A 15,026-nucleotide genomic window follows, 5' to 3' on the forward strand; every position below is an offset into this window, starting at 1 on the left:
AACCTTTTCTGACGTCGTCTGCAAACAAGGTCTTTCAGATCTACGTAGGGACTGGAAAACAGCTGCTCTGTGCAGTGTGGCGAAAACTCCTCTTCCTACTCTTGCAGCTGCTCCTGGATCTACACTTCCACTTCCACTACATCACCACCACCCCCACCTCCACCTTCTCCTCCGCCTGATTATGATACGATTAGGGCACTGATTATCTATTTATGTACAATTATTCCACTTATAGAATAGAATATCTTTATCAGCCTCAATGGAACATTACACTTTGACATATAGGCCAGTCAACACAAAACAGTACAGCAAAATGAGAAGGCATAACAGGCTTATGCGCAAAACTGTTTTCCTTTTATAATTTTTTAAAATATACAATAATTATTTTACAGTTTCAAGTGATTAATGAGTGTTATTTAGTTTGATTTTATTAAACAATCTAAATTTAAAATTTTCTGTTTTCAAATGTTTGGACTGAAAATTGGACTCAAATTCAAAAGTGTATGAAACATAACGTGTTCGAATCCCATCGATTAGGCATGGACGTTTGATCATCTCATAATAATTAACCCTTGCACTTTCCATTACCCACGCACAAGCAAAAAGCTCATGTGTGCATCATCCGCAGTAAAAAAAATATTAATTTTTTTTTTAATTTGGGGAAGGAACAGTTTTGGGCTGTTTTGAGCTGTGCCTGTTGGTCCTTCCCAAATCATTTTAATGATTGAAGGTAAAGTGTTCTGTGTTCATTAAATAAATAATGGAAGTCGTCTTTATTATTTTATTTATTAATTTGTGACTGATGGGTTGGTTTGGCAGGTTTCTAGTGGAGTTCATTTCACTGCCGGTGACGTCAGGGTTCACATCGGCGGCGGCCATCATAATAGCCGTGTCGCAGGTGAAGAACATCCTGGGCATCGACGGCAAAGGCAACGGGTTCATTGGCGCTTTCACCAACCTCTTCCACAACTGGCACTCACTCAGGCCTGGTGACACCATCATGGGGCTTACTACCATTGTACTTCTAGTCATAGCTAAGGTATGGGTCTCAATGAGTCTCCTCATTTTTAAATTATCACTGGTCTCAACAATTCTTCTAATTCAATTTAATTACGGTTCGTTCCCAATAATAATTATTCTGTTATCAAATTCTGCATGATCTAAGTTTGAAATTTATGTTTTGGACAAGCCGTTAGGCTCGCTTCGCTCTCCATAACCGTCTAGCAAGGGGGCTCCGCCCCCTGGACCCCCGACTGGATCATCCAAAAATGAGATCAGCTTCGATCGCTTCGATCGCCTGCATTTTTCTTTTGAGCATGCTTCATTCCATAAGAAAGTCAAAGTACTGAGAAAACGCATAAAAGCTGAGAAAAACGCTGATTTTGGACGTATCTTTGATGAAATATTAGAGTCACCTCATCACAAAATGTTTAGACCCTAGCTAAACCTCTGTACCAAATTTGAGCGTAATCTATCTACGCTAATTTTGGGCGTATCTTTGGCGTTATTTCAAATTCCTTCTAACACAACATTATTACACCCTATCTGAGCTTCTGTACTAAATTTGAACATTTTCTGATCATTTGTTGCCGATAAAGCTAAAAAAACGCTGGAAAACGCAGATTTTGGGCGTATCTTTTGAAATTTTTCCAAATCCGTTCTTAGTGCGCCTCTAAAGGGCCAACTGAACATACCTACCAAATATGAACGTTTTTGGTACAACATTATTACACCCTAGCTTAGCTTCTGTACTAAATTTGAACAATTTCTGTTCAATTTTTCTCGATAAATCTGAGAAAAACGCTAATTTAGGGCGTATCTTTGACGCTATTGCAAATTCCTTCTAACACAATATTATTACACCCTATCTGAGCTTCTGTACTAAATATTAACATTTCTGTTCATTTGTTCTCGATAAACCTGAGAAAACGCTAAAAAAACGCTGGAAAATCGCAGATTTTGGGCGTATCTTTTTCTCTCGATAAATCTGAGAAAAAGCAAAAAAAAGCTGGAAAAACTCTAATTTTGGGCGATCTTTGACGTTATTGCAAATTCTTTCTAACACAATATTATTACACCCTATCTGAGCTTCTGTACTAAATTTGAACATTTTCTGTTCATTTGTTGTCGATAAAGCTAAAAAAACGCTGGAAAACGCAGATTTTGGGCGTATCTTTTGAAAATTTTCCAAATCCGTTCTTAGTGCGCCTCTAAAGGGCCAACTGAACATACCTACCAAATATGAACGTTTTTGGTCCGGTAGATTTTTAGTTCTGCGAGTGAGTGAGTCAGTGAGTGAGTGCCATTTCGCTTTTATACATATAGATTACCTTATTTTTTGATTCAGTTCCATAAGTTCACATGTACCATCTACGTTTAAAGGTTTGTACGGACTTATGCATCACGAACACGTGCATTCCACTTTTCAATAGCTGATGCTATGCTTATTATACCGGCTAATTCATAAAGGACTTTACTTTAAAAATTCATATAAATCTTATTAAACAAGGTACAGAGCTGGTTTCGGTGTTGTTTTAAACGAAAACACTACACGTTTTTTTACCTCAAACTAAAGATGTTCTATGTGACTTCTGTTGGTTATCCTGCAGACATCCCATCGATAGTCAATTTCTTCCCAGACTCGCACTAGCATTTCGGGTGTAACTTGCTCAACAGCAGCGCAAATCCTTGCTCTAAGTTCAGGTAGAGTGGCTGGCAAATGAGATATAAACACCATATCTTTTATGAAACCCCACAAGAAAATATCCAGCGGTGTTAGGTCTGGGGAACGAGGGGCCATGCGATTGGCGCATTATGGCCAATCCACTGATTTGGAAAGCGGTCATTAAGAAAATCCTGGACGTCAGTCAGATAAAGTGGTGGTGCGCCATCTTGTCTGAAGAAAGCATTTCGTTTTCGGTCATCCTCAACGATCTGTGGTATTAAAAAATTTTGCAACATATCAAGGTACACTATGCCGTTAATGGTTCTCTCTTGGAAAAAGGGGCCGTACACTTTCCTCTAACTCAACGCACAAAAACGTTCACTTCAGGGCTATCACGCACATGTTGCAATGTTTCATGCGGATTTTCACTTCCCCAAATCCTACAGTTATGTGTGTTAACTTCGCAACTTGAATAAAAAGTTGACTCGTCAGAAAAGATTATTTTGTCCAAGAAGTATTAATCATCATCCACTCGATTCAACATATCCACACATAACTTCCTATGGGTAATGTTATTAGTGTCTTTAATTGCTCGTAAAAGCGAATATCGGTATGATTTCAAATGCAAACGCTCTCTCAACACTCGCCAAACTGTCGATTGTGGGACTTGAAGCTCTCGAGATGCACGCCGGGTCGATTTCGTAGGGCTCTTGACATAATACCCTGTATTGTATTCTAGTTATTCCAGTGAATTTACAGGATCAAATATATCTAGGTTTTATGATTGTATCTGGTGTATCAGGTTGTGTATGTAGCATCCAAAACTTTGTCTCACTTGCTCAACGACTTCGTCAGATGTGCTTGATAGTGATAAAAAAATAATTTAACCTCAAATAGAGCAGCGAAGAAAAATCGTAGATACAAAAACCTAACCTCTAAAAATGTTGCTCGAAGCGTTTTGCTGTGATAACACAATAATCTAAGTCGACTGTGTATGTGCATGCATGTTCTACCGTTATTGGCCAGCCAGACAGATTTAAAAAATGTGTTTCCTTTTTTTACAGAAATTGAAAGACTACTCGAGTTCGTGGGAAAGCCGATCATTGCGAGGCGTGATGTGGCAAGTAGGCGTGGCTCGTAATGCCATCGTTGTGATAATTGGAACTTTGATAGCATTCCTGTGTGCCAATAGTGATCTACAACCGTTTAAGCTTACTGGTGAGTTGAAATCGATCCTCTTTCAAAATAAATCACTACTGATTGTGGCTTGATGTACCCCAATGTATCCATTATTTCTCTTTGTTGTAATGAAGATGATGTTGTGGTAGATGTCCACCTTTAATACAATTACTTCAAAGTTTTTAAAACCACTTATTAATAGAAGAAACGAAAATAGGCTTGAATTAAATGAAAGTACTGCTATCAGGCGGAGTAGTGGAGATGATGTTGTAGTAGATGTCCATATTGAATAAAATTACTTTAAAGTTTTTAAAACCACTTATTTATAGAAGAACCAAAAATAAGCTTCAATGAAATAAAAATACTGTTTATCAGGCTGAGTTATGACTGTGGAGTCTTTTCTACCTCTCAGATTTGATAAATTGACTTATCTAGCTTATTACACCATTTTAAATCTCTTGTAACACGAGACGAGAACTAGATCAATAGATTTTTTTTCAATAAATGGATGATTGTAACAATTTCAAGTCGTTAATCATTATTGATACTGAAAGTATGTATCTGAGTCTTTCTTCTGACCAACATATATTGCAACTTTGTCAGCTCCAAGTCATACAAAATGTGAATTTTTCATATCTCTGACAATATTCACCACGATTTATTCGTAGATAGAAGCATATCTTTCAACAGAATTTGGGCAACCGAACATGGGATGTACTGTACTTATTTGTTGATGCTACATGATAGCTAATATTTTATTACTTGGGCTACATCTATTAGATTATACATAATATATGATTTTATATTGGTAATAGAAGTGACATACTATAGTAATATGATTGTCATATAATAGTAATAGACATATTATATGAATAATAGACAATATCGGGGACCGAGCTTCGCTCTGGAGTACAAAAGCATAAAAAAATTATTACGAAAGAAGAAATTATAATAACATTCGTACAGAAATGTTCTATCTAATCACAGTAAATTGAGATTAATTCCCAGAGGAATGCAAAAATTTCCCTCACAAAGGCCTAGTTGCACAAAAGTCGGTTAAATTTTAATCCTGATTAACTTCACATGAACCAAATCAGAGAAGACCATTTCAAAAAGATGGATCTACTGGAATTGATCAGGATTGAAAATAACCCGGCTTTTTTGCAACCGGCACTAGTACCTGATTGAATTATTACAAAAGTTCAACAGCTGAGTCATAATTTTGACACAGTCCCACACACACATGAACTCGCTCACCTACTTTCATCATAACAGGCGACGAAATAATTATTATCAGCTGTTTTTCCAAGGATGAATAATAATTATCCTTTTAATGTCCTTCAGCGAATTTTCTCAGGGATGAGACCTAGTGCAATCGAATCTTTATATTATAAACCTACTATTTTCTGAATTTCGTGAGAATCGTTAGAGCCGTCTTCGAGATCCGGTGAAATACAAACATATAAACATATAATCAGAAGCTGCTCGTTTAATAGTATAGGATTAGACATAGTGAAAATAGTCATTACAAAAAGACAATTGAACCAAACCAAATGAATTAATAGAAAATCAAATATACTAAACTGATACTCCATCCCCCGCAGGGTAAGCCTCGGGATGTTTTTCTTTTGTTTCTACTACTTTCAACAATTATTAGACACTGGACTTTTTAAAACTGTGACATTGTATTCTGTATATTATATTTTATTTATAATGCATTTTGTATGTGACCTGGCTTATGTACTGATGTACTCTGGCTCAAATAAAAATCATTGAATCATTGTGATTTTTCTTTTGTATTTGATTGTAAATATGCTGTCATTCTGTATGTCATCATACAGTCTTCAATGTTTATCTCTCTTTCTACTGTCATATTCATAGTTTATTTGATATTTTTATTTATTTATACATTGATACATACAATATAATTCTCAACTATGAATGAATTCTCAACTATTTTGTCAATTTTTGACAGGTCACGTGAACTCTGGTTTGCCGCCAATCAGTCTGCCGCCATTTTCCCACTGGGACGGCAACCGCACGGTCACCTTTCCGCAGATGCTGCACAATCTCGGCACCGGGACCATTGTCGCGCCCATCATATCCATCCTCGAAAGTGTATCCATCGCCAAAGTATTCGGTAAGCACGATGACATTCACTTCATCCAGTTTCCAGTTGATCAAAAGCCAGCCCGTATAGGCAACTGCAGAACGCTCAGTTTTTAGTATGTCTAGTTCTTGTTGATATCAGAGAGTCTAATGGGAACAGTCCTCAAAACAGTATCCTATTATAAATGATGTCATTATCATGACTTGATAATGTCATCATATAGCCGAAACATGTTATGACTGAACAATTTTAAGGGCCGATTTCCGAGCTCGGGATTTGGCTAAGTTCTAGACTTTGAGCAGATGAAGTCAGAAAATTGGCTTTCCGAAACGGGGCGTAGTCGTAGTCATTGGGCCATATGAATAAAGTTGAGCATTTGCTCAAACTTCTAAAATATGGAGCATTTGCTTCATTTTCTATGAATAAACGTGAGCAAAACCTTTTGCTCAAGCTCATCAAAAAATAGTTTAAGCATTTGCTCAAGAGTAAAAGCTTATACTCAAAACTGTATGAATAAACTAGAGCATTTGCTCAACTTTTGAAGCAAATGCTTCAAAAATGTGAGTCTAGTCTAGAGCAACTTATCACCTTCTGCTCATAGTAAAATGGCTCAACTAATTCGTATGAGGAAGAGGAAACTATACCAGATACGATCACAACCAATAGTTGAGAACTATAAAACTCTTTCTAGATTCAACCATGATATATATCACCATTATCCCTACAAAAGAATAAATACAAAAGATAGCTACCTGATATCAAGATAGCCATCACAAAATAGGAAATAGGCATTTAAGAAGATGAGAGTGTAGACGATTATAAGAAGGCTGGCTATTGATATTATAAGAATATGCTGAAGATTATTATAGAGATGACATTTTTTCACGCTATTATTTCAAAATTCTAAACTTAACTAACCTAAAACTTTATTCATAAATAGAAAACAGAGCAGACGACGCAAACACAAGCGGTGCTCCCTACTTGCATATTTAGCGCTTCCGTGAGCTATAAAAACAAAGTAAGGCTACAAAAGCGAATCAGCTGATGAAAAATCTTTAAAATACGTGAGCATTTGCTCCAGAGTTCAGGAGCATAAGGTAAGAGTATAAGTTGAAGATTATTCATATAAAAATGAGCAAATGCTTTTGCTTCTACCTTTTGCTCATGAGCAAAACCTTATGCTCCATGCTCTTGCTCATGAGCATTTTCTCTGGTTTTATTCATATGGGCCAATGGCATAGTCACATTTGAATTAAATTTCAAAAAAACTAGAAAATAAACACAAAATAAGATACCTAATGAGAAAATAGTGTAAATTTTCAGCTATTTTGAATTATTTAGAAATGTTTAATTTCGTCAAGGAAAAACTTTTCCAATTATAGAAATGAGAAAATAAAAACTGCAACTACCGGTACTGTTATAAAAACTGCGACTACGCCCCGTTTTGGGAAACTAATTTTCTGACTTCAGCTGTTTAAAGTCTAGAACTTAGCTGTATCCCGAGCTTGGAAACCGGCCCTAAAAAAGGGTACTTGGATTTCTATTTTTATTTATATCTAAGAGTAGCCGTAAAGAAAAAAGACAGTATAATATAATTTGATTAATGAATTAATGAATAATTCCACTATATAGCCGTTTAAAAAAACCCCAACCCCTAAACTTTCTCAAACCTAACTTTCAATTAACTTCTCCGTCATCCCTATTGGCCATCACACACCAACGTAGCTCAGCTAGAAATACGTCTTCGGAAGACGTAGCCGTTGTTATCTCTCAATGTTAAATCTACGCTACGCCGGACATTTTAATTAACATTAGGAGATACATCGGCTACGTCTTTCAAAAGACGTATTTCTAGCTACGATAGATGATGGTGAGATGGCCGTTGGGGATTAGGGAGAAGTTAGTAGAAAGTTAGGTTGGAGAAAGGTTAAGGGTTGGGGTTTTGCTTAAAACGACAATATGGTAGACTTATTTAATAATACACATCTTGTGTGGAGGAGTGATATGTGGTCTAGTGGATATAGTACTTGCGTAGTTCAGCATTAAGATCCCGGGGTTCGAACCCTCTCATTACCAAACATCTTTCAACCAGGTTACTCGGATGGACACGTTAAACTGTCGGCCCCGGTTGTCAAGTATGACAGTCGTGAGGCCCATTGACGGCTTAAATGATATATTCAGGGACTCGGATATACTCGGATGGACACGTTAAACTGTCGGCCCCAGCTGTCAAGTATGACAGTCGTAAGGTCCATTGACGGCTTAAATGATATATTCAGGGGAGGTGGGACCTTCCCGCAGGAGACTTCCCATCAACAAAAAGCCATACGTATTTATTTACTTATAACTTGAGTGCAATGGTGTAGCTGACTTTGTATCAGCCTGCAAAGGAAACTTGATGCCGTGAATACTTGACGCACTGAATGGCTCAATTTCCCATTTTTTTAATATCTCAGGGACTGGTCAAAATAAATACTTGCAAAACTGAAAACTTCACGAACTGATGTAGGTAGGCTACTCTCCAATAATTCCACCCCCCCCCCCCCAATATACTTGAAAGATTAAACGCAATGTTGGTCGAAAACTGATTTTTGGTATAGATAGATTATTATTGCAATTTCTGTAATATTCACAATATTGATTTTTTGTTAAAATACAACTCAATATGTTGTATTTTCTACTGGTAATGTTTCACTTTCACAAAACCTAGGATAAATTCTGCAACATCTCTGAAAACAGTGTTTAATTTATTGATTTTGTCATTCAAGTTAACTCTTATGGTTTTCTTTGATTTTAAACATTGTCCTATTCTGTATAATGATGTTGTTGTTGTTTACAGCCAAAGGCAAAACACTGGACGCTAGCCAAGAAATGATAGCTCTTGGTTTCTCAAATATTTTCGGCTCTTTCGTGCAGTCAATGCCAATAACTGGATCTTTCACCAGAACTGCGGTCAACCATGCTTCAGGAGTCGCCACACAGTTTGGCGGATTTTTTAACGGTTAGTATTGAGCGTCTTATTTATGGTATATTTAGGCCTTCATTATAATGTTTATTTAATGGTCGATTAAATAATCTCTGTCAATTGGCCAACTTGGAAAATACTCAAAGGTTAGCATATCCAATTCATTTTCAAAAATATCGAAGGAGGAGAAATTTCCAGTAATTTTATAGTAATTGTGGTAAAGATTCTTCCACAACTCTTTCATATTTTGAGATTCACCTCATAAAAGTTGGTTCTATGTTTCTCAACGTACGTAATTACATTATGCTTACATCCAGCGGAAGAATTCATTCAAATTATGAACAAATTTATTTCTTTTAAATTTATTTTCATTAAACAGCGTTTCAGTATTTTCTATGTTATTATTCAAATTTTGTTCAAATCCGAAACTATTTTATTTCATTTTTCAAAACCAAAATAATTTTATTTTATTACTGTTACAGTTTTTTGTTATTCAATTTTAATTTAAATTTTGTTTATTTTTTCAGGCGTGATGATAATATTGTCATTGAGCTGCCTCACGCCAACGTTCTACTACATTCCTAAATCAACTGTTGCCGGCGTTATCATTTGTGCTATGTTCTATATGGTAGAATATCATGTGGTGCTTGTACTCTGGAGGACAAAAAGTAAGTAATTGAAAAAGTTTATTTTGTATTTGTTGTCAAATCTTATAATAATTGATATCTGTTGGAGTAAATCTGTGATATTGAAGTCTTCACTTTATTCCCCAGTAAATATCTAACCAAACTCTAAATTAACAAAAAGTAATTAAGTAAAAAGTAAATTAACAAAAGTAAACTGGAGGACAAAAGTAAGTAAATAGAAGAAGTTTATGCTCTAGTTGTTGTCAAATTTTATAATTATTGATTTCTAATGAACTAAATCTGTGGTATTGGAATCTCCCCAGTGAATATCTAACCAAACTGTAAATTAACAAAAATCTAGTTTCAATAATTTTATAGTCTCCGATCATATTATCAGATGGAATTTTCAATATTATTAAGCATATAATGTATTATTTTCAATAGAAAATACATGAATGTACAGTATAATATTGAATGAGCATTATCAATGTTATTATTTCAGAAATGGACTTGGTACCATTCATAGTGACATTTCTGTGCTGCCTATTCGTCAATCTGGAGATGGGCATCGTATCTGGAATAACCGTCAACCTACTATTTATTCTCTACAACTCTGCCAGGCCGAGAATTCTTCTACAATGGATTTCGGTAAGAGGAAAATAATATAATAATCATAATAATTGATGATGTACTTGTAGTATGAATCAATAAAGAATGAATGAATGAATAATATATTGTAATTTTCAGCTACAAAAATTCTATCTAGAAATTAAAATCCATTCAACTTCTTAAAATAATTTTTTACTTGAATATTCTATGCTTCTCAAGAATTATTGATAAAGTAATCATTCATATTTGTATTTATTCATTCATATACATATTAAATATAGGTAAAAACAACAGGCATTCACCCAAAACTTATTTAAACCTTAATTTAGAATACAAAGTCTAGAGGTTATATAAAAATGATAACTTGATTCACACATAATTTTGAGTAAGCACTATTGAAAACAATTTCTGGAATTGATAAAGTATCTTAGTTATGAGCAATATAGTCTGTAGTTAGCCCTTTTCTGGTGATTGAATAACTAATAATATGGAACCCCTCAATATGTAATTATATTACATTTGATAAAATTATGTCTTGACTTGTTCCAGTGGTGCGATTTTGAATTTATTGAGAAATTGATTTTTTTATTTTTACTAAAATTCACATCCAATCTATTTTGATATATAACTTACCTGAACCGTATAAATATTTTTTTCAATTTCAATTGATTTATTTAGTGAATCAATTTATTTAATTATTGATTCATTTCATTGATCGATTCTTGTTTTTTTTTTGTTTCAATAGAGCGGTAGAGAAGAGGTTCTTCTTGTGACTCCTACACAGGGTCTAGTATTCCCAGCCACAGAGTACCTGCGGGAGGTCATCATCACGTCCTGTGTTAATCGAGGAGACAGCAATGCCCCGGTTATCATCGATGGCACTCACATTCATTTCATAGACTCCACAATGGCCAAGGTAAGGGCGATTCTCATATTTTTATTATTCCACCAAGTGATTCTATGAAAAAGTATTTCATTTTATGAAAAATATCAAGAAACACATTAGCAGGATGGCTTGGTCCTACCAAACATTGCTAATCTACAGGGTGTTTACGAACTCCTTACCAATACTCCAGGGCATTGTTCCTGGGTAAAAAACACATTTAAATATTATATTCAAATTATCCGGAAGTCTTCAGTTACTCACACAGCGGCCATTTTGCTTTTTTCACTTTTTTATAATAACTGAAGACTTCCGGACAATTTAAATATTATATTTAGATATGTTTTTAACCCAGGAACAATGCCCTAGAGTTTTGGTAGGGAGTTCTTGAACACTCTGTATTTATTTATTTGATAGAGCAAAAAATACAGTAGTCGGAAAAAATACTAGTGCCCAAAACTTCTTCAATTTCCTAATTTTGTCTCAAATCGTCCAAATATTATGTAGGTCATGTCCATTTCAATGTCTACACCAAATCATCAATGTAAAACTGAGATGTTTCATTTTCCAACATCTGTGTGAAATCTGCTCTTTTTAAAGGATAGTGTTCAGAAATGGACTGTTGCTGTGCTTTACACTATTTGAGAGTGCCTGAATTTCCAGTGGCTGTGAACTCACTCAAAGACATTTGTTCGACCACATAAAAATGATTCTACTTATTAGTGAATAATTTTACAAAAATTATAAAACTTTTCTGTACAGTACTTACTGTTTTACAATCTTCAATCTTTATAAGTACGATATCTCAATATATTTATTTCATTTATACTTCATCTTATTCTTAGTTTATCTTATACATTATTTCAGTTGTCACCCACAAGACTCATGATTGTGAGCTACATTAGTAGCATAAGAAAAAAAATCTTTATTAACAATTAAACAGGCACTGAAATTGAATAATAAGCTTCGTACAATCTTCTTACAATATTCTCATACAAGAAAAAAATACAATGTTAGAGTACCAATATCAAGTCTATGAATTCTGGTAAACTATGAAAAATTGAAAAAAAAACTAGTGATGCTACCTTAAAGAAAGCATACTCTTATTTTATTATGCTACCCAGATATTAACTTCTTATTGAATTTCACTATATATATATATATATATATATATATATATATATATATTATTTTGTCAATTGTAAGCTTAAATTTCACTCCTACTTATTTGTGTTTCAGGGCATCAAACTTCTCCTAGACGATCTATTAGTTCGAAAGCAGAAAGTGTACCTGTGGCATTGGAATGACGATGTGGTCGCCACCATAACTGGCTTCGATCCCAAGCTCGCGTCGCACTTCCATTCACAAGGAACGTTACAACAACTGATCAAGGGTAAATTTATAATCATTTTTTATTTCATGAATAAATAATTCACCAATATCAAGTTGAATAGTCAGGCTAGGCGCACACCAGTTAGTCAAGACAAGACATTATCAGACACGTTTAGTCACAATACTTCACATAGTTGCTTATGTAGCAGCACACACCGATTAGTCATCGCAATTAGACATGTCTTCATAAGCAACTATGTGAAGTATTGTTACTAAACTTGTCTGATCATGTCTTGTCTTGTCTTGACTAACTGGTGTGCGCCTAGCCTGACTATAATCGATGGTTAGTCAGTGATTAGACATCGAAGTGCAAACATTTTTTATAGAGCATCTAATACTATTTTAGTAATAGTTGTGATATTTAGTGTAGTCTAGACTACTGACAGAACAACAAATTACCTTACGCTAGAAAAATGTAGGTAGTACTTGTGTGTGCGCGCGCAGAAATACGGCTATAGTTCCCTCGTATTCACATAAGAAAATATTAGCATTTATTTATTTACAATGACAAAACAACTTAATTATAACATGATTGGGAACGGAAAAACAGGCTTATAGCCCTTACTATCATTCCCGATCATCAGCCCTTGAGATCATTCCCGATTTTTTCTGCATATTGGTCCAAAAGAGGTTATAATAATTAATATTCGTATGGCTTTATTGGTGATGAGTTTGAGCCTTTCGATTGGGCCTTTTCAATGGGCCTTTCGATTATCATACTTCAGCCGGGACCGACAGTTTAACGTGCCCATCCGATAACACGGGAGTGACCTGTTCAAAAACCTTTTGGCTCTCAGTGAGTGGGTTTGAACCCGGATCTCTAGGTTGCTACGCAAGCACTCTATCCACTAGACCACGGATCACTCCAAAAGAGGTTATGATTGTTCAGCAGTTTTAAACACATACATTTTGATTCCAAAATAACCACAAAAGATTTTAAATTTGGAATTTATATCAGCATTGCCATAAGACACTATGCTGCAATATGGGGTTTGCACAGACAATAGTGCAGTTGATTTTTATATTATTATTATTATTATTATTTTATTGATTCAATGATACAAAATTATTATTTAAAATAATTTGGGGAGGATCAACAGGCACAGCCCAAAACTGTTCCTCCCCCGAATTTTGATTCATTAAAATAGTCCAGAAAAAAGGTTATGTTTCCTTCACTTAATAAAATTTTGTCTAATTTTCTCACCAAACACTTGAAACAATTATTAATTTTGAATTTAGAAAGATTAAGATCTGAATTGATAACAAAATTTCTTTTTACTTGGCACTCGAAACTGTAAAATAAATATAAATTTGAAATATTTTGTTCCGAAAATTAAAACAATCTTCTCCACTAGAATCACAGCTGAATGTTTATATTAAACATTATTACAACTCCAGCATACAGCACACTTATGCGAATGAGAACTTGTCACAACAAGAACTAATACTGATTGAATATAGTTTCCATGAGCTAATAGAGAGCCAAAGACCGCGTAGATCATTATGATAAGATTCTTGGAATGTTTAATATAACCTAATTGATTTTTATATTATCGATTTTTCGAATGTTTCAGGAAATGAAGAGCCTGAATACGTGGTCGATGTGCTGAGTGGTCCTGAAACACGGAGATCGTCCGAGAGAAACATCCAATAGTATTCCTAGTATTTTATTAACTGTGCAAGACATTTTTGGAAATGCACTATCCAGAACTTTACAGCTAACGAGGCAATTTGCTTCTCATATTTACTATGGGTGCAACAAACATCGTGGAGCGGCGAAGGTAGCAGAAACTCTGTATGGTTCTCATCATAATGAATGTGAAATCTTCTAGCCAAGGTTCTCTCAGACTATAGTTACTGTATAAAGTAACATAGTAACTGTATCCCAGACTTCCTAAGCATTCTGTATCACTACTCACTGATTGCTGCAATTTTCCGAGTTCAGGAAATTATTCGGTGTATTGTAGTGTGTTGGGGGTTCAGTCTGTTACCATATACGTAGTTGTTTACTACAGTAGTTTACCGATCAGTATTGAAAAAGCAGCATACATCATGCATTCCGCTACTAAATCTTAGTTACAACCAAAATAGATTAATCTAATTATTCTAGCATCTTTCTCGATAATTGTTATCGAAAAAATACGTAGAGAAGGCTGTGGTATTACTCAATTAGTGGAATCTTAGAATGGAAAATTAATTCAATGGCATATGATCGTTTTTATCCCAAATCCACTCATTTAATATAATGTTGAATAATATATTGATTCTTCTAATGATTGATTGGAAGTATAATTTATTGATGATTTAATCGATACCAATGAGTTTCTTCAGAATATATTCATATTAATTTAATTTCATCATTATTATCTTAAATATCTTATACAGAATCTTTCCTGTCTTTTGTAAATAATTTCATATTAGATATAGGAGGTATTCCGTCAATGTAACATAATATTGTAAAATATTTTTACGATTTGTACAGATTTAGTTTTAATTAAATTAATGAGATAATCATTCATTTCTAACTTATAGTGTCTAAAGTATTTGGTCAATACCTACCACTGATATTAGTAGGTATTGTTTTGTTGCTAAGGGAG

At 34.5% G+C, this 15,026-nt stretch overlaps 1 protein-coding gene across 1 annotated transcript; it reads left to right on the top strand.

Annotated features, from left to right (window-relative positions):
* Positions 1-827: 827 nt before the first annotated feature.
* Positions 828-14,140, top strand: LOC120352732 (sodium-independent sulfate anion transporter-like; the record flags this gene model as incomplete). Its single annotated transcript, XM_039434720.1, is given in 9 exon segments — positions 828-1,039; positions 3,730-3,883; positions 5,820-5,984; positions 8,794-8,955; positions 9,447-9,587; positions 10,048-10,193; positions 10,900-11,070; positions 12,277-12,430; positions 14,004-14,140. Coding segments are annotated over 9 exon segments (1,385 nt in total), but the record flags the coding sequence as incomplete, so codon positions are not given.
* Positions 14,141-15,026: the final 886 nt, after the last annotated feature.

This window comes from Nilaparvata lugens, chromosome 8 (assembly GCF_014356525.2).
Source record: "Nilaparvata lugens isolate BPH chromosome 8, ASM1435652v1, whole genome shotgun sequence".
Classification (NCBI taxonomy): Eukaryota; Metazoa; Arthropoda; class Insecta; order Hemiptera; family Delphacidae; genus Nilaparvata; species Nilaparvata lugens.